Genomic DNA, 24,453 nt, shown 5'->3' on the forward strand with positions numbered 1-24,453 from the left:
TTAAGACCAGGAAACACAATATGCCTTTCTCGTTGCTAACTAATTATGAGGCTTGCTGCATTTCCTGCTATGTCATGGCTGCTTCCTTCCTGGCCAAAGTAATTTCTTTTTCCCAGATCTCTTATTTGAAACTTAAGATTTTCTGATTGCACTTTATTTGAATACATTGTAAAATATTTTGTGAGAGTTTGTATCATAAGGAGACACATGACATCTGTTTTCACAGCTAAACTCAGTTAATAACTACCCAATAACTACCCAAGGAACTGAAGCTGTTAAATTTCACCAGGTGCCAAGCTATTAAAAAAATGAATCTGAATTCACTTGTAGGAATCTCAGTATTTCTCCATCACTCAAGACATTCCAGATGCTTAATTACTAAATTAAAGAAACAAGTGCAAGCGCACACACCCACACAAAATGAAGTAGGAAGCAAATATTTGTTACTTTAAAAAGTGTTGCACTTTTACAAACAATTCTAAATTATATGTATAAATTATATGTTTTCTGATGACTTGTGCCAAAGTTTAAAAACCCTAAGTGCCATTTCCAAAAATTACTTTCTCTGACAACGTTGCACAGTTATTTAGAAACCCCATAACTTCTAATGGGGCTTATGCCAGTGCATAGATGAGTTGAGTGCTATCTTGTTTAGAGTGCATTTCAAACTGGGATGTGACCAGCAACAATTATTAGGTCTTTCTCTTGTTTCTGCTGCTGCCACAGAGTTGGCAGAAAATAACTTGTGCTCATGCCCCAGTACAGCAATTTACATTCAACCATCTTAGAGTGAAATGATGCTGAGTAACGAGGTGTGAGTGCAGGACATGTGAAAGGCACCTTTACTCTCTTTGCTCTGGCAGTTTCCCCATGCACTGGGGGAGTATTCAGATACAAATTTGCCTTTCTTTGCACCTTTAGGCAGCCCAGAATGAATATGGAAGACCAGGGAATGAGCCTATGGCCTCAGATTTCAGATGCCAGTGGTGGATTCTCCAAAGGCCTGGCAGAAAAAGACATTCTGCAGGAATGATCTGGCTGCTATTTTGAAGAAAAAAAAAAATTAAAGTTCTGTTGTTCTCTTTTGCTAGTTTTTATTCCTCGAGACCTGCTTCTGATTAAACATAGCTGAAATTTTGTGGAATATATTCTCAAAGATAACAAAATGTAGTGTTCTGTGAAAATACATTTTGATGGAAGCTCATATGCAGGTTGTTTCAAAGCTGAGAGCTGCAGAGATCTTTTTATCTATTAAACATGTTGTATGAAAAGGATGATTTCCACTGGAAACTTGAGTACTTTAAACAAGTTTAACAATGCAGTTTATTCTTCTACTAATGCATCTTTGCAGGAGTTGGAAAAGAAACCTCTCTTCATTTAGAGGACTCTGAAGACTGACTTACTACTTTATTCTCTTTCAGCTGGTTACACAGTGTAATGCAAAATACGTGGAATGCTTCAGTGCTCAGAAAGACTGCAACAAAGAGAAGAACAGGAACTCATCAGTTGTGCCATGTAAGATCACATCTTCATTTGATTACTGCCTAGCATAACTTTTTGTACCAAATTCTCCTGGTGTTATGCATGAAAAGACATAGCCACTAGGAAGGGGAAATGTAATCTTTTGTTCAGCCCAAGCTGTCTTGTCTTTCAGTATTATCCTGATGAAACTGAACAAAAGGAAATAGTTGCAGTGTCAGCCAGATATACTGTCCAAGTGAAATGTTAATTTGAAGTGCTTAAGAATTTGAATAATTAGGTAGGGGATAAATCTATGGAATACTGAGAGATTACTTTGATACCAGCTCCCAGCTCTGGTGAGATCTCCCAGAGTGATTGGCACCAGTTGTTCGTAATTCAGCTACTGCACTCTGTTTCTCTGTGTGAGCCACCCCAGATTTAAGGGTATTTGGTGCCCCAGGACACAGTTTCACAGTCATTAAAGTGGAATCTCTGCATGGCTGTCAAGCAATATAAACTTGCACCAGACCAAGCAGGGGCACAGTGTAATCCCCATCACATAACCCAGAGAACAGGACACAGAGGACAGGTGATAGCCAAGATAGCACAGAGTAATAGTGGCACAGATACAGTCCATCATGAAGTTTGTTAATAAAAAGAGAAGCCATCAGAATACATCTTAAAAACACATGGGAACAGGCTAGAAATAGGCTGTTTGATTTGGCCCTTTGTGTCATGCAGCTGCAGTGATTTCAGTTTGTCTTTTGGAGGCTGTCAGAGGGTTTGAGGATGATGTTGAACCCAGCCCTCAAACACGGAGGAGCATGTGTGTGCAGAAGGGCACACACTTCTGGGAGTTCCCCATTAGGGAAGATGTTTGTCCCTGTGAGAGATGGCAGTGCTACAGAGTGGTAGGGAAAACAAAATAAATCAGCTGGGTTTGTGTGCTGCTGGAGACAAATGGAACACTACACACAAGAATTACCCGAAATCCCCTGTTATCACTGCATATACTGTTATTTGGTAATTCAGCCTGCTGTGAAAATCTTTGCTATAGTAAAATTTGATTCCTGAAATTACTTTGTCCTTGTGGGAATATTGTGCAACATTCTCTTTTATATCCTGTGTTAGCAGGCAGTGCTTTAACGCAGTTAAAGTGCTGGCCTGCTCCTGTGGGAGATGGGAGCTGCACACTGTTTGCTTTGTTAACGGCTGAGAAATTCTTACTTTCTGCATTGTGCCACGATCAGACTTTGATCTTTTTTATTTTTTCTCTGTGTTTTTTTCCTTAATGTTATAGCTGAGCGTGCTAGAGTGGGCTTGGCACCACTGCCTGGAATGAAGGGAACAGATTACATTAATGCCTCTTATATCATGGTGAGGAAGCCAACACCTAATTACAAAGTAAAATCAATTCTAAGGTGCTAAATACCAGATGCCTATAATTGTCTTAATTCTGTATGTAATGGCTGTGTATTAACAGATGAGATTTTAACACCTTCCCCATAATGTAAAGCTATTAACCGTGTTTTATTAAAGATTCTTGCCTAAAAAAATTAATTACAAGATGCATTTAGATGGAATGTGTATTTCTGTGAAATACAGTCAAATAGATACTGGGATTTAAAGTAAATTAAAGCGGTAGGGACTCTGTAGAATTGAAATGTAGTTAAGAAAGTATAGTCTGTGTGAAAATATTGTGGAGTAAAATGAAATAGGGTCATTATGTGTCCCCAGAAATTAAATTAATGCTTTAAAAGCATGGAAGGCAGTAAGTAACTGTGTGTTTGTTTTGCTGCAAAAGGGCTACTACAGGAGTAACGAGTTCATCATAACCCAACATCCACTGCCACATACAACTAAAGATTTCTGGCGAATGATCTGGGATCACAATGCACAGATCATCGTCATGCTGCCGGACAACCAGAGCCTGGTGAGTTGCCCGTGTCCCTCCCTGCGTGGTGCCACTGTCACAGCCCAGCTGGGTCACACAGTTGCCACATGGGGATGTTTTCTGGCTGCAAGCAAAGCCTATTTTTGAGCCATCTACTCAAACTTTGCCTTAAGCTGGTTACAAAAACAAAAGTCCCATGATGATGGGGCTGTTCTTTTGCTGTCACCTTCTGCACTCAGCCCTGGACATCCAGGGCTGGAGGGACCACAGTGCTCGCAGATAGCACAGCACACCAGTGCTGTCAACATCTGCAAGGCTCCTGAGGGCTGCCTGGCAGGATGCAAGCACTGAGGGTATGGAGAGGCTGGGGTTATGGGTAAGGACTTTGAGAGGAGCAGAAATGCAAGGCAGGGACAGGAGGATAATTCCTTGTTTGCCCATGAGCTTAAGCCTCAGGCCGTGCAAGACTATGACTTTGCAAGGCTGCACATGCCATTTTTAATGAAAGTAAAAAGCAAACAAGTATGTTAATTTAAGTGGAAATAATGAGTCAGACAGAGAGAGAGAATAAGGAGACACAGGTGAAGTGCTAATCACTACTTCCAAATTTACTAGCACGTCTCAAGAGGGCGTGTTGAAAAGGATTAAGAACTAATCGGTTAGTTTTTTCATGCACACATCACTGAGGTGAATAGACAATTGTAGCTGAAAGTGGAAGAGAAACCACCTTCCTTACAGCAGGAAAATAGCAGTCATGAGGGGCTACTAAAGAGGCAGCAGTCAATATGCTGCCTGTGTGTGGGAATGAAAGGGACTGCAGCACTGCAAGGAGTGCTCAGAGACATTCGATCAGATCAGAAGGTGCTTATGAAATGAAAGTATGTCAGGTGGAAATGAAGAGGCTGATTTTGTCTTCACATGTACATGAAATAGCTCTGCAGAGCCACAGTAATTAAAGGGTAAAGGAGGAATGCTGGGCTCAGTCACAGTGGTTTCACTTTCACCATTCCCAGGGTGGAGGGTGGCCAGGAAGGCAGTGGTGTCAGACCTAGGCTCAGTGGTCAGTGTGGGATGTGTTGGCTGGCAAGAAGGGCTGGCACAGGATTCAGGCAGCACCAAGGTGCTGGATGTGCAATGCCAAAGGACAAGACAATAATGCAAGGTACCTGCTGAATGAGGACCTGTCAGCTGGCAGGACAGGTCGCTTGCCTGGTACTCAGCAATATTACTCTGCTTCCCAGTGCTTCTGCTTATTTAGGGCAAAATTGTAAGGACTTAAAACCTTATGTCACATTTTCAGAATGAGCACTGACAGCACAAATGTCAACAGTATCTTGTTCTTCAGATCTGCAGACCCACAGAAATACACCTGGTTTTAGAGGGATGTGCATGGTCACGGCAGGATGACATCAGTTCATAGCTCATGTTTGCTCATGAGTGAAACATGGGATGTCCAGAGACACACTCTGTGCATGTGGCCAGGGTAATTTCTGTGCTCATGCTGCAGGAGAAGAAACAGACTTTGCATGTATATGGTGACAGACCAAAATTTCCTTTCTCAGCAGCAGATTAGGAATTCACAGTTACATTTTAATGAGCAGCTTTGACTTACATCCTGCCAGTGAGGCTACTTCAGCACTGAACTTCTTCCAGCCTTTCCAGCCTCACTGAAGTTTTACAGTGTCCCTTTGGCAGAGGTGTTTTGTTGGAGAAGTTGCATGAAGTTTAGCCAGTGTTTTTTTCAAGGCTAAGAGTATTTGGGTTTTTCTCTTCCTCTTCACTCCTCCATTAACTCCTAAAAATTCAAGCCCTGCATAAGTATCCATCAATCTTCTACCTAGGCCTAATCCACAGACTTTGAGTTTTATATTAGACCACGATAAACACAAATTAAAAATAACAAGTCATTAATTTTTAAAGATGAATGATTTTTTTCTAGGTAAATATCTGGCTTTCAAATAAAACTGTATAGGCAGGAGGTCACAATACAAAGGTCAAGTATGGGTGGGCTAAAATAACCATTTCCCTGTGAAACCAATTAAAAAGCAGATGTTACATGTTTGAATACCCAAAGGGAGGATCTGGCAGGTTTACTACCTACTGCAATAGTAAATTTGTTTTAGACAGAAGTGGTTTTTAAAGGTCAGTTCCTGATCATCTCTATTTATCAAAGCAATTTTTTTGATCCACTGGATTTTTCAGTTGCACACAAGGAATCTGAAAGGCTGCAGTAGTGTGTTCTTTCATTTCTCCAGGCAGAAGATGAGTTTGTGTACTGGCCAAGTCGTGAGGAATCCATGAACTGTGAGGCCTTTACTGTGACCCTTATCAGCAAAGACAGACTGTGCCTCTCTAATGAAGAGCAAATTATCATCCATGACTTTATCCTTGAAGCTACCCAGGTAAAGTAAACCTTCAAATGCAGGTCTTTGCTTTTCACCAAAATTATATTGATGCCATTTAAATACAGAACAAGAAGAATTCAAAAATTTTTTGAAAAGGATCTACATGTAAATCCATGTGGATGCATGTTGCTGTCAGGGGAAAGGTATTCTCATTGGCTTCTTCTCCCTCTCACATTTTCTACTTCCAGGTAGATTTCTCTAGTTAGTAAGGCTAGTATTAACTATCTGTCTTGCTGGAAAGTGAAAACATTATTTTATCAAGGTGTATTGTCTTATTTCTTCTTACAAAATTCATAGTTTAATTGTTTGGGGGTCTTAACTAATCATAAAAATGTAAGCACAAGCCTTTTGAACTATAAACTTGTTTCTAGTTTGCTATCAGGATAGCAGCTGGACTTTGCTGCAAGACTTTAGTTTGCAAGTCCATTTAAATTTCACTTGGTTCTCTTGTTTGATTTTTGAGCTATAAGGACTCTGAGTGAGGTTTGGTATAAGCCCTGAATTCAAATACAAAATCTTTTCTTGATAAAATGTTTTGTCGAACTTGCATTATTTTAGGATGTTCACTGTTACAGACATGCTGGAGCTGTGTGTCCTCTTTCTATGTAAACTGTTTGGAAGAAGAAAGTTCCCCTTCAGTTTGCAGAAGGCTCTTCCCTCTCTTTCCCTGGAGTGGATGCCTGTGGAGGAAGCTAATGCCAGGCTGGTTTGTCATTGCAGGATGACTACGTTCTGGAAGTCCGCCACTTTCAGTGTCCCAAATGGCCAAACCCTGACGCTCCCATAAGCAGTACCTTTGAACTTATCAATGTAATCAAGGAAGAGGCCTTAACAAGGGATGGCCCCACCATAGTTCATGATGAGTATGTGATCACTTTTCTCCCATTTGTGTGCAGGTTGTACACTCAGCTGAAAGACAGTTGTTAGGACTGATGTCCATTCCTGCATGGAGTAGGTGGGGTGTAACAGTCCAGGAGTAGGTGGGGTTTAGTAGCCCAGGGAACAGATTAAGAATATTTAAGCTCCAAAGGCTGAGATTTCAGCTGGCATCTGAGGCCAAATGCATTTTGCTTAGTGTAGTTATAATCTTAGGTGGACTCAGGAGGTAAGGCTGTTTGCTTTGGAAGCATTTTGGGTTCTTCTGCTTCTGGAAGTATCCCAAACAAATCCTACAACCTGTTTCAGAACCCAGCAGAGCTTTGGTTTAGATAAGGCTCTAAGCAGCCTAATATGGGCTGATGGAAACAAGTTTCAAAACAGCCCAAGCTCGTGCCATGTAAGACAGAACAAGCTCAGCTCGGCTGTGTCTCACGATGAGCAGCAGAAGTATCTAGTGACAAAGGGTTTAGGTCTTCTAAAAGCAGATTTATTCTTCCTCTTTTTGCTTTCCAAAAAACATTCCAAGGGGCCCAAATAGTTACAAGTGGGAGGGAGGGGGCCCACCAACTCTGGGCCAGCATGCCCCAACACTTACCTCTTGTAGCAGAGTGATGAGCATTATCCCACAGCTATGCTTGAACAGCCAGTTATAAAGGGTGCCAAATACTGCATTGCATGGTATTACTTGCACACATTATGGAGCTCCAAAATACCATTATAGTGAGGCTGGAGCCTGGGTCTGACCTGATTTCCTTGGGGGGACTGTTTCCTGGTGGGCAGAGCACTTCCTGGTGTCCCAAGGAGGTCCAACTTCTGACAGTGTTGGTGTTGTCCTAAGAGTGAGCACCAAGCCAGCGCAAACGCCTGCTCTACCCACGGCCCCCCTGCACTGCAGCCTGTTAGACTTTGTCACTGCCACAGAACAGGATCAGTGGGAAGCTCTTGGGGATCTTTGCAAAAGCTTCAGTACCACGCTCTGATGTGTCAGTGGTCAGAGCAGGCGCTGTGCTGGTGTCCCAGGAGCACATCCTTATCCAGCGGTGCTGCCGGAGCTTTCCCTGCACATCCTCGTGTCGCTGCTGCAACAGGATTTTCCCAGCTGTCTCCTGAAAATGGTGCCTTGGGCTGCAGCAAGTAGTTTTTCTCCCACCACCTCCTGCTGCCTTGCTTATGCAGAGTTTAAGCTCTGTTGCTTTTCACCAGCACTGATTAATTCCAGGCTGGTTTTAATATTCATGCTTTGGGTAGTCTGAAGTGAAGTTTTGCTGCTCTTGCAGTATTTAAGATTATGTTTTACAGAATTAGAAATGTTATTGATTTGGGTATTTCATTTCTAGATGAAAAAAAAAGGAAAATCAAAATTGCATTCCAAGTAATGCTGAGTCATTCTTTCTGTACATTGCTTTTTTGGTTTATTTGTCATATTCAATGATTTTATCTTTATGGCCAATACATAATGTGGGTTCTGCTTTTCATTGGAGTCTAAGGAAATGTAGCTGAAAATGAAAATTTCCCCTTGCTACATGAAACAACTATATCACATAATCCACTAATAATTACAACTACAGATTAATTCCAAATATATGAATTTGCAGATAACTAAATTCATGTGGTATTTAGGAAGTACATGGTGGGATGAACTTGATAACATTTTTAAAAGTTCAGAAATTCCAACTTGAGACGGTTGTCAAGATTCTTAAATGTAACTGCCCAAATATAGGCAACTACATAAAGATCTGCTGCATAATTTTCTGCAAGAAAAGTCTTCAGATTGTTGGGAACCAGAAATTACCAGCCCAAGTGAAAATAATGCCATTACACCCTCAGAAGGATTTAGTTGTGTCCTGTTAAGTACATGCACTGGCACTTTGTCCACTGCCCCTGTAGATGAGTCACAGCCATCTGTATGGTGCCGCTGCTTCTCCTCTAGACCTTACATCCAGGAGAGCACATCTGTTCTGATCTGAGTTCTGTTTCCCATTTCTAGGTAAACTGAGTTTTGAGTTTGCAAAAATTATATAAAATTAAGTCAGCATATATCTTGATTTGCATGGGAATGCTGTACAAATCCTAGTGGTAATCTTGCAGTACAAGATGATATTGCAGCACTTGCTGATTATTTCAGTTTTCATTTAAAACTCTCTAAGTGGCTTAGAGAGCAGGTCAGAACTGATGGCCCCATTTACCAGTGGGAACAATTAAACACAGACTTTCTCAAAGTCACAGAGCAGACCCATAGCATAACCAGGACAGAATTTCAGTCTCCTGAGTACTGGGAGAACAGAAGCTGGTGTGTAGGATCCTTCATGGTGTGCCTAAGCACACTACCAGGCTTGCAGCAGTGAGGTTTCTCAAGGATATCTCAAGGAGTCGTGCTCCTGATAAATAACTGCTGCTTGGGATTTTATTACATGACAACACAGCTCAACTCTTCAGAATTTGTAATGTCTCCTGGGTGCCTGGCTCAGGGATGTTGCCTTTACCAATGAATCAGACTTAGGCAAGACTTTGAAATGTGCCCCACTTACATGTGAGCACCACAGAGCCATGTTAGTTTCCTGCAATTGTCAGATGTGGAGGAAGAGGCAAAATCTCATTTCTTTGTAATCACCCATGTTTTGCTTGAGCTCCCACTAATGAATTTAATATATGCTCCACTGTAATGCAGATGCTCTCAGCACATGTGGTGTGGGAGAACTGATTTCAGTGTTACAGTCTCCAGGGTGGGTATTTTGGAGTGGCTAACATTGTGCTGCTGATACAGTTCTTTGTGTTGAATAGTGTAGATAAGCTGAGATGACTGGTATACCATCAAATTTCTTCTATAAATTAAAATGACAAAAAATTAGCAACTATAAAACAAGCATTTGGTAGATACAAAGAGGAGCTACAGTAATCAAATAAGACTATAACAGCACTTCATGACTCCATGTCAGTGCCCAGGTGTGTTTTTGAGTAACTCTTCATTTTGGTGTGGTTTTTCCAGGTATGGAGCTGTGTCAGCAGGAACTCTATGTGCCCTTACCACTCTGTCTCAGCAGCTGGAGAATGAAAATGCTGTCGATGTTTTCCAGGTGGCAAAGATGATAAATCTTATGCGGCCTGGAGTATTTACAGACATTGTAAGTCTTTAAATGGGCTATAAATAGACAGTTTACAAGGTTTTTATCTGAGACCAAAAGCATGATCTAAAACATGTATTGTATATGTTATCAAGCCCTACAGCATCTGCTACCAAGCAGAATTTGCATTTGAACTTTTTTTGTGTAGTTTTCATTTTCTGTTAACCTCAAAGCCGCACCGTAAGTCTCTGATTTGCACTTAAACTTATTTCTCATACTTTGGAGGGGAGCATCATACAGACAAGTCCTAGCAGAGAAGGACCTTTCAGCTTGGTACCATCAGCCTGCCAGCCCTGTGAGCTAATCTGTGCTCTTTAGATCTGGCACCTTGTGGTCTGAAGGGATGCTCAGGGCAGGTGAAGCTGCAGGGAGATGAGGCTCTTCCCTGAGAGTCCAGCAAGAGCAGCCCCCTTCCCTCAGTGTGTGTGGTACATGGTTCTGCCACATGGGGTTGAGCTGTGGCCTCAGGTTTTGTCCTGCCCTCCTGAAGTGTTTAATAGCATATCAGAGATAACTGGAGTTTGGGTTGACAAGGTTCAACTGGATGAACAGAGGTAATTGCTCTATTTCTTTGCTATATGTATGCTTCTGGTAATGAATACCCATGATCTTCCCTGGAAATTCCAAATTAAAGCACCACTCATTTATGTACACTTAAAGGATTGAAATAAGTTGTTCTTTCTTTTCCAGGAACAGTACCAGTTTCTTTATAAGGCAATGCTAAGCTTGGTCAGCACTAAGGAAAATGGAAATGGTCCCATGACACTGGACAAAAACGGTGCTGTGATGGCCAGTGACGAATCTGATCCTGCAGAAAGCATGGAGTCTCTTGTCTAATTGGAAACCTGAAAAGGCACTTAATTTGTAGAACTTCTGAAGACTGAACTTTTTTGAGGCCTTTTTTGCCAGACTCTAGGTTATACAATAACCCAATTACTTTTTTACACTGATAAAAGTTTTTATATTTATTTTTTGCCATTTTATGTCTTAATGGTATCCTACTGAGCATTTGCACCTCTGTTTATTTCACACGGTGAAACGCAATTTTATCTAGTTTGCACTATATGATCAGTGTTACTGCCTATAATATCCTAATACAAGACAAGCCCTGATGTGACATTCCATGACAACAAACATACGCTTTTTCTGTTTTGTTTAAATGCAGTGAAGTTTTGCTAACTACAATGACCCTCGAATCTTAAATCTTGAATGCTAGGCCAGATGGATTCTTCCTACAGCAGATACTGTACCCCTTCCTACCATATTTATTATTTAGTGATCATGTCAAAGTTTTGGTAATGGTGTTCTGCATTCCAGTAGAGTGGATGAGCAGTGTTCATCCTTTCTTGACAAAATGTGGCAGGTGATTATTAGCTACAGTGGAGGTCCAACAGCCTTGTGGAGCTGAAACAATTATTTCTGTATTGTTTCAAATTGCTGTGTTGTACACTTACAGGTCTGAGACTTGCTTCACATGGAATATATAAATTACATACAATATAGTTATAAATTAGATGCAATTCATATGTGGGATGCGGTGATAAGTTTTGAATTTACATTTTCAGAGTTTCCCCGTGTATTCAGGAAAATGTTGATTTTGGTTTTTAGCCAGCCCTGTGACTGGAAAGTATTTTGGTTTTATTTTCATCGGAGCCAATACAGTGAGAAATCTACAACCCAAAACCAGACCAGTTTTCAGATATATTAAAGGTAGCAATATTTTACATTACTAAGCTATTCAATATTTTAAACACATCTAATTTCCTTACTATTTCTTGAATATGACCTCACACCTAATGGTATGTTACATGATGACAGGCGTTTCTTAATTTCATAACTGTTAGATGCCATTTTTACAGGTGTGTAATTTTCATACTTTAGTGCTAAAACATAAAGTACTGATCCATATTTACTGGTGAAGCAAACTAATAAAAAAACTACCTATAAAGTTACATTCTCCCTCTTTTTTTTTTGCCAGACTAATTCTTTAGAACAAACCTAGCTTATTGTGTTTTCCCTCCCACACCAATAGAATGGTTTCCCTCAGATTATGTACATAATTATTGCTTGGAGCATTTAAGTTTACATCCTCACTGGCTCCCTCTTCCTTTGTATTTGGTTGTAATTCAACAAGTCAATCCCTGTTTAACTAAAGAAGTAAGCACATGCTTTATTCTCCTAAAAATTAAAATTAGTTGTGCCCGTCATAGCTTGGTTTAGTAGGGAGGGGTTATTGAATCTGCCTGGAAAAGGAAATATGTGATTTCAGCCATCCTCACCCTTGGTGTACAGTTAAAGGCACTATCCCTTATATGTGGCATTAATTTCTTCACTTCTAAACTACAGAAAACATGCATTGTAATTTTTTCAGAACTTGTCAAAATATTACAGCTTTCTTTTTAATTTAAATGTAAACTTATTAATTTCTGCCAGTCCAGTCTTTCTGAAATAGACATTTGGCAAGGTTCTGTGTATTTTCACTCCCAAAGAAGCTGAATGCAAACTGTTTAAAAGGATATTGAGAGTAGATATGTTGGTTCAGAACCACGTAAGATGCAAACTGATACGGCCTCATTGAGAGCAGAGGAGTTGTGCAAACTGCTATGTGCTAACATTTGGCGTTTTATCTTAGAGAAAGATTCAAAGTATTCAAGGATTCATCAGCAACCTTTTACAGTCACCTTTTATTTCTCAGTTTGTTGAATCCCTCCATCCAAACAATCCAAATAATTGCTAATATGAAGCAATTTAATAACGTGTGGTTTCAGTGAGGAAATCCCATGTCCAGCAACAGCTAGTCCAAATAAAATATGTGCAGAATGTTTCGAAAGATTGTAGTTTGCATCCCCTTTGCACTGCACAGGGGTGGGGGTCAGTAGGAGTTAGAACTGGCCCTCCAGTCACAACACCCCAGTAACAGAATGGTTTTAAGTTCTCAAGTGCTGCTCCCTGCAAGGGCTGGAAGGTTTAGCTGAGTGGTTTTCTGGCCAGCCTGCATCAGCCTCAGAGGATGCTGAGCCCCTCTGTGCCCCCAGTCCTGAACCTGGACCCAGCAATGCCAGCTGGTAGCACAAAGGGACTCATGAGTTGGATCAGTTTAATCTAGAAGTATTTTAAGTTCTTTGGGAGATGTAGGGAGGAGTTAGAAAGTCAAACCTTGACAACTAAGTGACACAAAGATTACTGCAGGCATCGAGTGGTTGGATTTGTTCAGTACTTTCAGGTGATTACTTTTCATTTCGCTGGCATGATGGAAGATAACTGTGGTTGTGACACACTGCCTGAATACCCTTGGTTTAATCCCTTACCTTCTCACAAGTTTGAAACATCAATGAATGAAGGCTGCGGGGGCTGAACTTTCGTAGATGCTTTGTAAATCCATGCATTTGCATTGGCATTTTCCAACACCTGAAATACTTGCTTGGGGTTTAATCCATGGGGAAATAATGTACACTGATGTTCTATGAGTTGTCCATGGATTATTTCATATGGGAGTTCAAGCTGTATGTTAAGTGCTGTGCTGACAGCCAGGTAGTCAATAGATGGTAGTGATGCACAAGGCTTGAAGGGGTGAAGGTAGAAATTGCTTGTGAAGGTCAGGATTAAGCACACAGAAGAGCTGAATCTATCCTCCTGTAAGCAGCTGCAGTTCTGCTTTCTTATACAGGTTTGTACCCTTTCCTTGGGACTGAGTGAGTGGCAGAAGGAGCAATGTCTGCTCAGAGATGGGCACTGATAAACTCTGCTGATGCTCCCACGAGTGTCCAGCCAAAGTCCTGCTCTGCAAATCACCACCTTGCTTTGGGACCCCAACCCCTCTGCTGTACCCAGCTCCTGCCATTCAGTCAGGATGTCTTTCAAGCATCAAAGGTTCCCAAGCAATGTGCAGGTCTGCAAATTAAGAGAACCTGAGAACATTCCTATATCACTGCAGAGCGTGGTCCTCAGCACCAGCCCTGAGAAATAAGGAACGGAAGGACTGAAGCACACGTGTCTACATTTAGAAAATACCATTTCTCCATGTCTTGCACATGTCCTGTGCCCGCAGACCGTGTGAAAGACGTGAACTGTATCTTGAGACCGTAAGAGCAGCCAAGCTTTCCAAGTGGGAATGCTTGGAAAGCTTCTGTGTCATCTGAACATCTGAAATAGGTGGCAGGCTCAGAATAACCCATCCTCCAAACACTCCTGTGTGTGAGCTTGGCTTTGGTAGGAAGGTCTGGGGGAGCTGGTGTGACTGCTCAGGTGTGCAGGGTAAGCACTGAGCCTTCTGCAGGATGAATATATAAAAAACATTCATTTTAAACAGCATTTGTCCTTAGCATTTCAGTGTCTGTTTCCAAACAGTAATTTAGAAACAGGGAAAAAGAAAAATACAAACCCCTTAAACTTTTCCCTGGAAGTGACTGTTTCTGTACTGTGGGTCTGCTCTAGGTTAGTGGAGTCATTTACGGGATCTGCAAAATTTCAGTTGTTTTTCCAGTTTGACTGCTCAAATTGCTTGAACACAGAGTGATACATTGGAACATTAGGAGAAGAATCTTTATGATACAGCACAACTGCCTTCTCATTAATCTTTTTTAAAGCTGATGTATTTTATTTAAAAGCTAAGAAGTATAGATATGGATTCTACCAAAGATACATGCTACTAATTCTCAGCAAAACAAAACCAACTTAATTTTAAAAAAAATGTAGTTGTCTTGAAGATTTAGCAGTCTTTCTCAAATTCATGTCTTTTGACATCAGATCTTTTGCTCCGGAGTTTATGTTCAAATGGTGCCAGTGAATTTTTGTATGAAGGGAAAATGCCTATTTGTTAATCTACTGCATTGCTTTTCTTCTTTTTCTTTTTATCTTTTTTTTTTTTCAGATGTAATTCACTGTTACCCCTTTGCTCTTCTTCTCCTTGTTGCCATTCTAACAATGTGAGCTACACAGGCTTCACTTATCAAAGGAGAAGGAATGCAAAAATAAGGAGAGAGGAACTGTAATAAAGAGATTTGGCCTCTACTTTGTCTTAGCTGTTAAACTGTTTTTAGTGTTTTTGTTAACTATTTGCAAAGGGAAGCATTTTCTACAGAGGATAATTAATTTCAAGAAAAATGTCTTGAGTTTTAAGAATAAACGTCTCCAAAAGAGGAGATAGTCAATTTTATACAATGTCACAACTCTCCAACATTTGGGGTAGTGACTTTTTTGTTTTGTTAGAACACTTGAGACTAGCAAGCAGCCATTGTTTCTAAAGACCGAAGCATTCATGTGTACTCCTATTTTCTTTTCCTTCATTTTTAAAATAGCAAAGTCATTAAAACTGTAAATATTTTGTTGCTTAGATAAGCATCTTCTGGGAACTTTGTATCTATGGTATATAATCATAGAATTTTATATTTTCATATAAAGCTAATTTTTTTCTAGTTTCACCTCCTTCCTAGTTCTGTGGTGGTTATGTGAATACAAACCTTCTGTGTTTCAAGGTAGTGAGATGCCATCATCACACTCCAAAAAGGATTTTCACACATGTCATTTCTTTGGGGCAGTGATTGTGAAAGTTGGAATTTTTTTTTTTGGATTCCATTGTCAGTGTGTGCAACAGGATTTAGACTTAGCCAGTCACTAGATACGTTTGTCTCATTGATCCATTCAGAAGAAAAATAAAAATGTGGTGTTTGGTTTGGGGAAAGGGTGGGAGGGAGTATTTTGAGGGAGACTTTTGTTCATTTTTGGTTTTTGTTTGGGGGTTTTTTGTAACTTGAAGAACCTTCTTTTTGTTATGTTAAACTATATCAAATCATTCTATTATAGTGTTATTTAATATGTAAATTGTATTGCTATACATAAAATAAAGTATGGTTTTTGATGTATTTACAGACTTCTTACTTATTTGCATTGGGTACACATAAGGAACAGATGCAGGAGTCAGTATTTCATTGTCCCAGGCGTGCAGGAAGAATGATGAGATCCAAGGCCTGCTTTAATTAGATCTCAAATGTCTAAGCAGTACTCAGCTGGGAGCTGCCAGTGACAGTGGAGTTCACTGTTCCCTTCTTAATTGTCTCCAGCTATGAGGGAGCTGCCAGTAAATAACCCCGTCCCTTTCCACCAATGCTCCTCTCCAGACAATTGTGACCAGCAAAATCTCTTTTGGAAGGGGAACTGTCTCCACTCTGAACAGGACCTCAGATCCTGAACTTTCTTGCCAGGTCCTTTGACGTGCCCTTCCTTCAAACTATTTCTGGCTTACCAGCCTGGAGGAGCAGGGGCTTCCACCAAGCCACCATCACCCGATTTACTGTGATGAATGGCACTGCTCACTAACCCCAGCACTGTGGCAGGAAAAGCAAAAGTACCAATTCCCATCTCAGACAGACTGGGGGGGTACAGATGTTCCAAATATCCCCCATGGAGTGTGTTAGTAGTCACACATCCTTGCTGCTCTAGCCAGGAGCTGACACTGAGCTGGGCACACGTGATGCTCTCGGTGTTTCGCAATAAAACCTTGGCAGCTCCACACACCACCTCCCATTCTGGTTCTGTGCTCAGGGCTGTGTTACCTATTTTGTTGTTCTTAGGGGGAAGCCACTCAGGTTTGTGGACAGATTTTTGTTGCAATCTGCTGCTGGCACAGCAGCTGCCCAGGCTGGCAGTGCCTTCAGAAACGTGGCAGCACTCAGCCTCCGGAGCAGCACCTGCACAGGGACAGAAAGATCAATAACTCAAACCGCTCGTTGGTGTAAAATTGCTGATTAAAATCAATACACTGCATCTGCTGCCTTTTGTGTTGCTGCATTCTCACCTGTAAGGTCTGTGTTCCAGTTGCCTGGGGGGAAGAAAGAGGGATCCTGGGACACTGGATGGGGACTGTGATCAGTGGGATGCTGCACAGCAGCCTGTGACCCTTGCCAAGCCCCCCACACCTTGTAGGGTGCTCTCTCCATCCCCTGCTCTGGGGTGCTGCCTCATGTTGCACCCCAGAAGCAGCTCAACACCATCTCACCTGCAGGTTCTGCTGCCTCACGGATGAGCAGCAGGGACCCCAGCCTGCCACACCTGCTCTAGGGGATTCTCCAGCACCTCCAGTGCCCTCTAGCACTTTTCCAGGCCAGAAGCAGGAGAAGCAGGCACCCAGGGAAAGGTTCCTCTGCCCAGCTTGGCTGCTTCACCTCCATGGAGAAGATGGAAGCCCTTGCATGCACAGGTAGCTGGGCACATGACACTTCACAGCAAAAATATGGGAAAAGAGTTATGTAAATCCTGCTTGTCTGGGAAGTGCCAGGAGAATGGCGAGGATGGCAAGCTGGACATGAGCCAACCCCACCAGCTGCAAGGTAGACACATGCAGGTCTGGCAGGTCTACACTGGCACCAGGTAAGTCTGCTCACACTGGCACCTCCCAGTCTGCTCACAACAGGGTTAAAACCGTCTCATTTTGGGAAGGGAGAACCACACAAATAAAAAACGTGTATCCTCACTGAAGACAGACAAAAGGAGAGCAGTGGGGATGGTCAGTGAGCAGGAAATCTTCTGAGCAAAGACAGGATGAACTGGGGCATTGCCCAGTGAAATGATGGAGGGAGAGGGCCTGGAAGAGGCAGGAGCAGAGAGGCTGTGGGGCTTGTCTCCTGGTACTTAAATCACCACTCCTGAAGGAAGAGTATAACTGTTCCTACATCTTTGATAGATACAACAAAAACCAGATTTTGACAAGCCACAAGAAAAGTAGGTGTCAGGCAGTGGGAACATGACCTGGGGCAGCCAAGGAACAAGAAAAACAGCTCTGTAACAGCTACAGAAATCAGAACACCCCAAGGCAGATCCTTAAATGAAAAAACAGCATTTTCACAAGGCAGCAGCACCTCTGAGGTGAGCCCCCAGCTGCTGCCAGTCAGGTCATCATTGCACAAACAGGACAGAGGTCCCTGCACTGCCAAGGTCGTGCAGCATTCACTCCAGGAGGCTCCTGCTCCTCCTGAGACACCTTGGTGAGCAACAGAGGCAGGAGTGGAGAACAAGAGAACAGGCAAAGCCTTGGAGAAAGTACTTGGATTCCATACCTGGGAATGCTCAGGGAAGAGGCCTGGCTGAGACCTGTATCAAGTGGAAAGATGTAGTAAGTAGTTCATTAATACTTTGGCAACAGAGATATGATTTACCAGCACTTCCCACTACTAACAATATGCCCGAATTAATTGGTGGTATCAGGAGATCCCAACATTTTCTGTAATAAATAGCTAACAAGTTTAGCCTTTAAGGCTTCCAGAGGCTGCTAGCTGTCATCTTAAGCAGGCACAAATAATAGCAGCATTTTTATTAAATGGATTCAAATGCCAGAAGGTTCATTTTCAAGACCTTTTACAACATAAAAATAATTTTGATCAATGGCTTGGTCCCAGTCCTATTACTTAGGCACTTGAATCCCCACAAAGTGCTTCCTGCACTGACATGTCATCCCCACCTGTTGGCAGCCACCTTATTGATCACTGGTGATTTCTGTTCCCCTTTGCTGCCAATCAATGTTTTTTATGTCTTTCTGACTTTGTAATGCTTTAAGAAGCAACACTCACAAAGCAATCTTTCCTGACACTGTGTTCAATCAATCTGACAGTCACTGGGCTTGCTTTTCTTTTCTAAAGTTGTTATCTTCCTTATGTCTTGAAATCCTTGTTTAGGAGTCAACGCCTGCTTCATTTGTGTTTTATGCTATGGTTTTGAATTTTGAAAAGATTCTGCATTTCAGTTCCATGTCTATTATGGGAGCTGTTTCAAATATTTCACATTTCCCTGTCTCTGTGAGCCATGCTTTCTGCACAGCTCATCATTTCTGTCACTCCCCAGTTCAAACCCTGTTGGTCCTGTGTCCCATATCACAGGATATCCTTGCACTAGATCTAATCATAAATACTTTGTTCCTTTGTTTAAGGAGCTGCTGAAAGAGAGAGTTTTTGGGTCAACATCAGAAAAAAGGCAGAAGGTATGTGTCTTTTGTCTTGGGAGAAGGCAGTATGGGCTGGAAGCCCAAGGCTCAGTGTAGGGAACATGGCACAGCCCCCTGTCATCTGTTCCACTGGGTTTTATTCTAAAATGATGCCCTGTCTGCAAGATGAGAGCAGCAGACTCTGACTGCTCAGGCAGGGAATGAGACACCGAGGCAACAGTGGGAACCTCCAAATAAAGCCCAAATAATGAATCTAGTACAGACTCTTCAAAAATTTTTTCACATCATAATAGAGAAACAGAGGTTTCTCGGGCATGCATGACAAGGACCCCCATAGCCTCCTAACATGAGGTTCTGTCCGTCAGTCTGGAGTTCTGAGATGCTGCAGGTCCCTTCCATGAGAGGGAAGGCTGTGATCCTTTCCAGTTCCTTGCTGAGAAGGAAAAGCAAAGGGAAAGTTGATCAGCTTCATTGCATGATAAAATGAGATCTTTATGCTTCTTTCAGCCAATGCATGGGAGGGAATTTATGCTCTCTTAAGGGCAGCCCAGCTGTTTTTCCTATGGGGTTCCTATGGAGTGCACAAGAGGGATGGAATGGAGGTGTCCTGCATGTAGTACATAAATGAGCATTTTTCTGTAACAAGGTGCTTATCGTGTTTCATCAAGGAGAACAGAAAACCATAGAAAAACAATAAATTGAGGCTTTCATTACATGCAGCCTGATGGGACCATCAGCACCACCCTGCTTCATTCTCCTAACAGGTTCAAATCATTACTTTCAATGGTATTGCCTCAGTGTCACAACTGTTGGACAAACTGAGTCTAATCATCAAATGAACATTTTAATTTAAAGTACCATTTAATGTCATTTAAATATTATTTCATCATGAATCTGAATACAGTGTGATTGTGACCAAAAGAGGCTGTTGGCTTGTAGCTGTAATATATGTAGCTGTATAGAAATGGTGACACAGAATAAAAGGTGACACTTTATTTATACCTTTAGGTATAGAAAGGTTATCACACTTTGCAACTAGAAAGGAATGTCCTTAGTAATGCTTAATACTAGACTTCAAGCTGAAAAACACCCTTATTGGAGTGGGGTGGAATAACTTTTAAAGGTTCAGTACCTTAGGTTATGAGAGACTCTGCCTTTTGAATTTTAGTGCTTTAAATAAGCTTCCTTATAACTTAAATCCAATTTTCTAGATAGCCTCCTACTTTGAGCCTCTTAGACATATGTTATGCCTTTGCCTGAATGTCTCCCAGTGACCTGTAAATTGATTGCAGCCTGTGAAATGTGCCATAAGTAAGACTTTGCACCTTTTTTTCCCTCCCCTGTTTTCTGAAATAAAAAGGATGCAGGTGGCTTGTTTACTCTCAGGCTGTAGGTCCTATATGGACTTCAGGAGCACTATTGACCTCCTAGCAGCATGTATTAGGAAGAGGAACTGATTTAAGCTAATCTGGTCAGAGGAGCAGAGCCCTGTCACAACACAGGTTTCTCTATTTGTCAAAATTCTCCTCCAGTTTCTCCACGGGTGCCTGATCAGCCAGGGCTCAGCACCTTCCAGTCCCAGTGAAGATCAATGACTGGTCTTTGATTCATCAGCTTCAATAGTTTCTGAAACACCTTGTTGTGCTGGTATCCACCACGAAGATAAGGTATGTAACTGCCAAAAAAAGATATTAAGCTGGAATTTTGTCACATAAAAGATAAAACAGGAAGAAATAGAACAAGCACCAAAACAGCAAACACAAAACAACAAACAAAAAGAATATGGTAATTTAATATAAATTACATAAAGTTGCTCAAATTACACCAAAGTTCTTAAATAAGGAATACTAGTACACCCCCACTTTTTATGCCATTATTTATTTCTGGTTTTATGCCCCTGTCAATGCATGTAGCCAGGCAAAAAAACAGTGCACAAGACAATAAAGCCAATTCTGCATACAGCCACAAAGTCACCAATCCATGGAACAAAATGGGTCCAATGCCTTCCTGGTGGTTTCCAGTTTGTTCACAGGATTGTTCTGGGGCAGCTGCATCCACATAGACTTTGAGCCAGATCAGGAGAGTCCATTCTGTCACAAATGGCTTAGAACCCACCTTTGAGCAGGCGTTTGTTATTTCCAGGTATTTAATGACAGCCTCAGCATGAACAGCCCTGAGCAGGGCTGGTGTCTTCTAAGCACACAGCTACCCTCACCCAAATTTTCTTCTTGAATTATGTCTCACCCTCTTTTTTTCCTCAGAATATACAATGGTCCCTACCCAAAACAGAGAATAAAGTCCCATTATGTCATTTCCTTCTAAGTAAGTCCAAAAAGCATGTCCCAAAAAGGTAACACTGACTTTGGATTCTTTGCCTTTTGGAGCTCTTATCCCACATTTTGCCTGCACTTCAATTTTTATTGATTTTCCTGTGCCACCTCTCAGCATCCTTCCTAGGCAGCATGATGCATTAACTTCCCATATAATGAATTTTCCCATTTGGTTCTGTACTCTGAAATACACTCACTTCTAAATGAGATTTCAACACTCTGCATTGCTGATTTCCAACTGTGTGCCATAGCCCTCGTTTTTCATAGGCTGGGAACACCAAAAGAGCCCTCAGGACCCAGAGGTCTTGCTTTTAACACAATCAGTGCTGTACTGGGGGGAGGAGAGCTTTTATATTTTTATACTAGTTCTAACAATGAAGTTATTAAAGCTATTTTCCACCCTGCAAGAAAGCCACCTGATGATGATATTGTCCCTGCCTTTTAAACTAAATTTATTTTAGGGTACATTTGTAGGCATCATAATCCTATTGGTGCATGTTATTCCCACTTAATGACAAAAAGGCTATTGTTTGGGGAACGGGTTCATTCTGGGTTTTGTGGCTTTGGGGATTTCTCTGTTTAATTTTATCTACTGCTAAAATATCAGAAGATAAGCTAATTAATTCACTAAAATCCTTCCTATCCATTGCTTTGTTGACTTCAGTTTCCTGAGAAGGATACAATGTACTTTTGCAAAGCAACATGGAGAAAGACCTACAGTTATTCCAGGTAGGATGCATCCACACAATTAAGGGTCTGTCCCAGCCATGGTACAGAGCAGGAAGTATGTTTGTAGTTCAGCTTCTCAAAAGAGATGAATAAATATATATATAATTTCTATAGCCAGGTCTTCCATGCTGGATTTGGAAAATTGTGTCACTAAATCCACTTCCCCTCTAGAGTGGCACCCTGCAGCACTGGGAACATCACAGTCTTCTCGAGCTGAATGGCAGAAGACTACCAAATAAAGGATCCCCAGATCTTTTATTTTCACTCTTAACTACTTACTGGATCTTAAAAAATTCTTTTCATCTGGTGCAAAGCAAGACAGGGATTGGTTTCACAATATGTCATTGCAACTATTACAGCCCACATGATAGCCTAAAAGCACTATTTTGAGTCCCGGACTTGAGGCATTTTAGAAAGTAATAAGATTCAAGAGAGTGGAATTTTAGACTTCCTGCAATTAGGATATTTGTGTTAAGAACACAAACTTTAAAGTCTTTTTCAGACACCTACATGAACACGAGATCCAAGGAGGGTACGAGGTCCTTAGTGACCAGGCCAGCACAGGAGGACATTGTCCCCCTTAGAGTTCCAGCTCTGTACCTACAGCAGGGGGATGCCCCTTGATTGGAATAGCTGCTGCCAGGGCTGACTGCAGAGGACATCACATCACTCAGCTGCCTTTCACAGCTGTTCCATGCTCTGTGGTACCAAACCATTTCTCCCTGAAACCATCATTGCCTCTGCCCAGTTCAAAACCTGAGCTTCCCAATAATGCAGCAGCAGAGGATAAATACATCTCCCTCTCCTCACAGGTGAGTTCTAGCGTACATATTTCCTACTCACAGAAGGATCTTGGCGGGTATAAGCAAGTGCTTAAAGACAAAAAAGTGTTGGAAAAGGGATCTCATTATATGTATACCCATTATGGCCATGTTTTGTATTAAACTTCCTTTTACATTTAATAGGAATTAATAGATATTTTCAGAAATAGGTCTCAAATGTTATAGGCGATTGCAGAGTTCAGCAGGCTGATTATTACTGCAATAGAGCATTATCTGCTGATGAGCTTGTAACCCAGGTAATCCTTATCTGCTAGATGGTCATATTATCTATTAATAATTTACAAAATAACCTCATTAGTTAGTACCAATTGCTGTAGTACCAACTGCAACAGATTACCACAAAAACAGGCAGGACTCAGGCACTAAAAAGTTTCTCTGTGCAGCTAATCCTGGCTTCATTATGTGTTCCTCATTGAATTTTATCTTATGCTCTTGATACTATGGAGAGCTCTGCTTCTTCCAAGGGTGTGGTTATCCATAATCTGTGAGCTGCATTTCCCACATGGCAATTGATGCCTGTAGCAGAAGCTGAGCTCCTGCCGTGGTGTTGGTACAGACAGGTTTGGGAACAGGACCAAGAGTTCGCTAGCAATCCTCAGAGTGAGCAGAGCTCTGCACAGGCTTGTGGGTCTGAGTGCAGCAGTGAGGGCACAGCAGTGCCCGTCCCTGGGTTGTTGCCTTCAGTCTTCCCTTCACAGGAGACCTGTCTAGTGTCTGAGGACACAGTTTCACCAGTGCACTAAACTGTGCTTCCCTTCTGGGCCATGCTCTTCATAGATTCATTTCACTAAGGTGGTCACAACACAAAGTACTAAACCTACAAGCAGAAGCAGTTGCTGTAAAATGGATGAAGATACTCCCAAAGGACAGGGAGTGGTTCTTTTCTTGATTTGTGTGTAGAGAGGAGGGAAAAGCTTACTGGAAAAAAAAGTGGTATATGCTCAAGTCTTCAATTTTTCATAACAGTCACTTTCCAGTGCTATCTAAATAGCAAGCCAACCTCTTTGTTTACAGAATCCTCTGCACTTAAATGTTTTCTGCCAGTCCACCCTCACAAAGTGGCATGAGAACACTGACAGCCACAAAGGCTCAGCTGCAGGATCTGGCTTTGTGAAAATGAATAGCTAAGCTGGAAACAGTAGGTTCTTCACAAAAAGTGTAGTACAGTCATCCACAGTGCACACATGCTTGTTAAAATCCACTGCTCTGAACACATGACAGCACACCTTTCCTTGGAGCCCCTTTGGGCAAGAGACACTCTCAGGAAATCCAGGAAGAGCAGCTGGTCTGGGCAGACTCTCAAGGCAAAAATCTGGGCTTTACTTAAGCCATGGGCAAAGTTCATCTTGACTTCAGCAGAGCCAAGACTTTTCTGTCACCTTATCACTACATTTTTTGGCTTTCAACATTACTGCATATTTTTTCTGAGTAATTTTAGGCAAACCTATTTCAGTCTTCTGACAAAGATACTCAAGATGAATAGTAATTATTCTGTTGTAGTAGCATCCTGGGACCTTGGCTGTGGAGCCACGTGCATCCACAGTAACAGTGTGTGGATGCACAACAAAGTGACAGGTTGGGTCTTCATTTATGTGTGGTGCTCTTCACCTTATCCTCAGCCACTGACGTGAAAGAGTTTAAACTGAGAAGTAAACACAAAGATATGATAGAATCTCTGTTTCAGGATGTGACTGGTCTACAGACTGCCAAAGGCTGGTAAAGATTGATGTCTGCTGCTCTTTGTCACCTTCCCTGGGTATCCTCTATTGTCCCTTTTTAAAAACAGTACACAGTCTGAATTTCCCTATACTCTTAGTAATAGCGATTTTTCAGCCTGTGTTATGTTGGGAAAATCTGTC

The 24,453-nt window shown here is 41.7% G+C and overlaps 1 protein-coding gene across 1 annotated transcript in view; it reads left to right on the forward strand.

Annotated features, from left to right (window-relative positions):
* Nucleotides 1-15,622, forward strand: part of PTPRG (protein tyrosine phosphatase receptor type G) — a 390,155-nt gene extending 374,533 nt beyond the window's left edge. Inside the window, exons 23-29 of the mRNA XM_058844737.1 lie at nt 1,422-1,515; nt 2,762-2,838; nt 3,266-3,394; nt 5,611-5,757; nt 6,481-6,623; nt 9,626-9,761; nt 10,452-15,622. Coding sequence (XP_058700720.1) covers nt 1,422-1,515; nt 2,762-2,838; nt 3,266-3,394; nt 5,611-5,757; nt 6,481-6,623; nt 9,626-9,761; nt 10,452-10,598 — 873 coding nt within the window. The 3' untranslated portion in view covers nt 10,599-15,622. The remainder of the gene's footprint in view (nt 1-1,421; nt 1,516-2,761; nt 2,839-3,265; nt 3,395-5,610; nt 5,758-6,480; nt 6,624-9,625; nt 9,762-10,451) is intronic.
* Nucleotides 15,623-24,453: the final 8,831 nt, after the last annotated feature.

This window comes from Poecile atricapillus, chromosome 9, assembly GCF_030490865.1.
Source record: "Poecile atricapillus isolate bPoeAtr1 chromosome 9, bPoeAtr1.hap1, whole genome shotgun sequence".
NCBI classification, from domain to species: Eukaryota; Metazoa; Chordata; class Aves; order Passeriformes; family Paridae; genus Poecile; species Poecile atricapillus.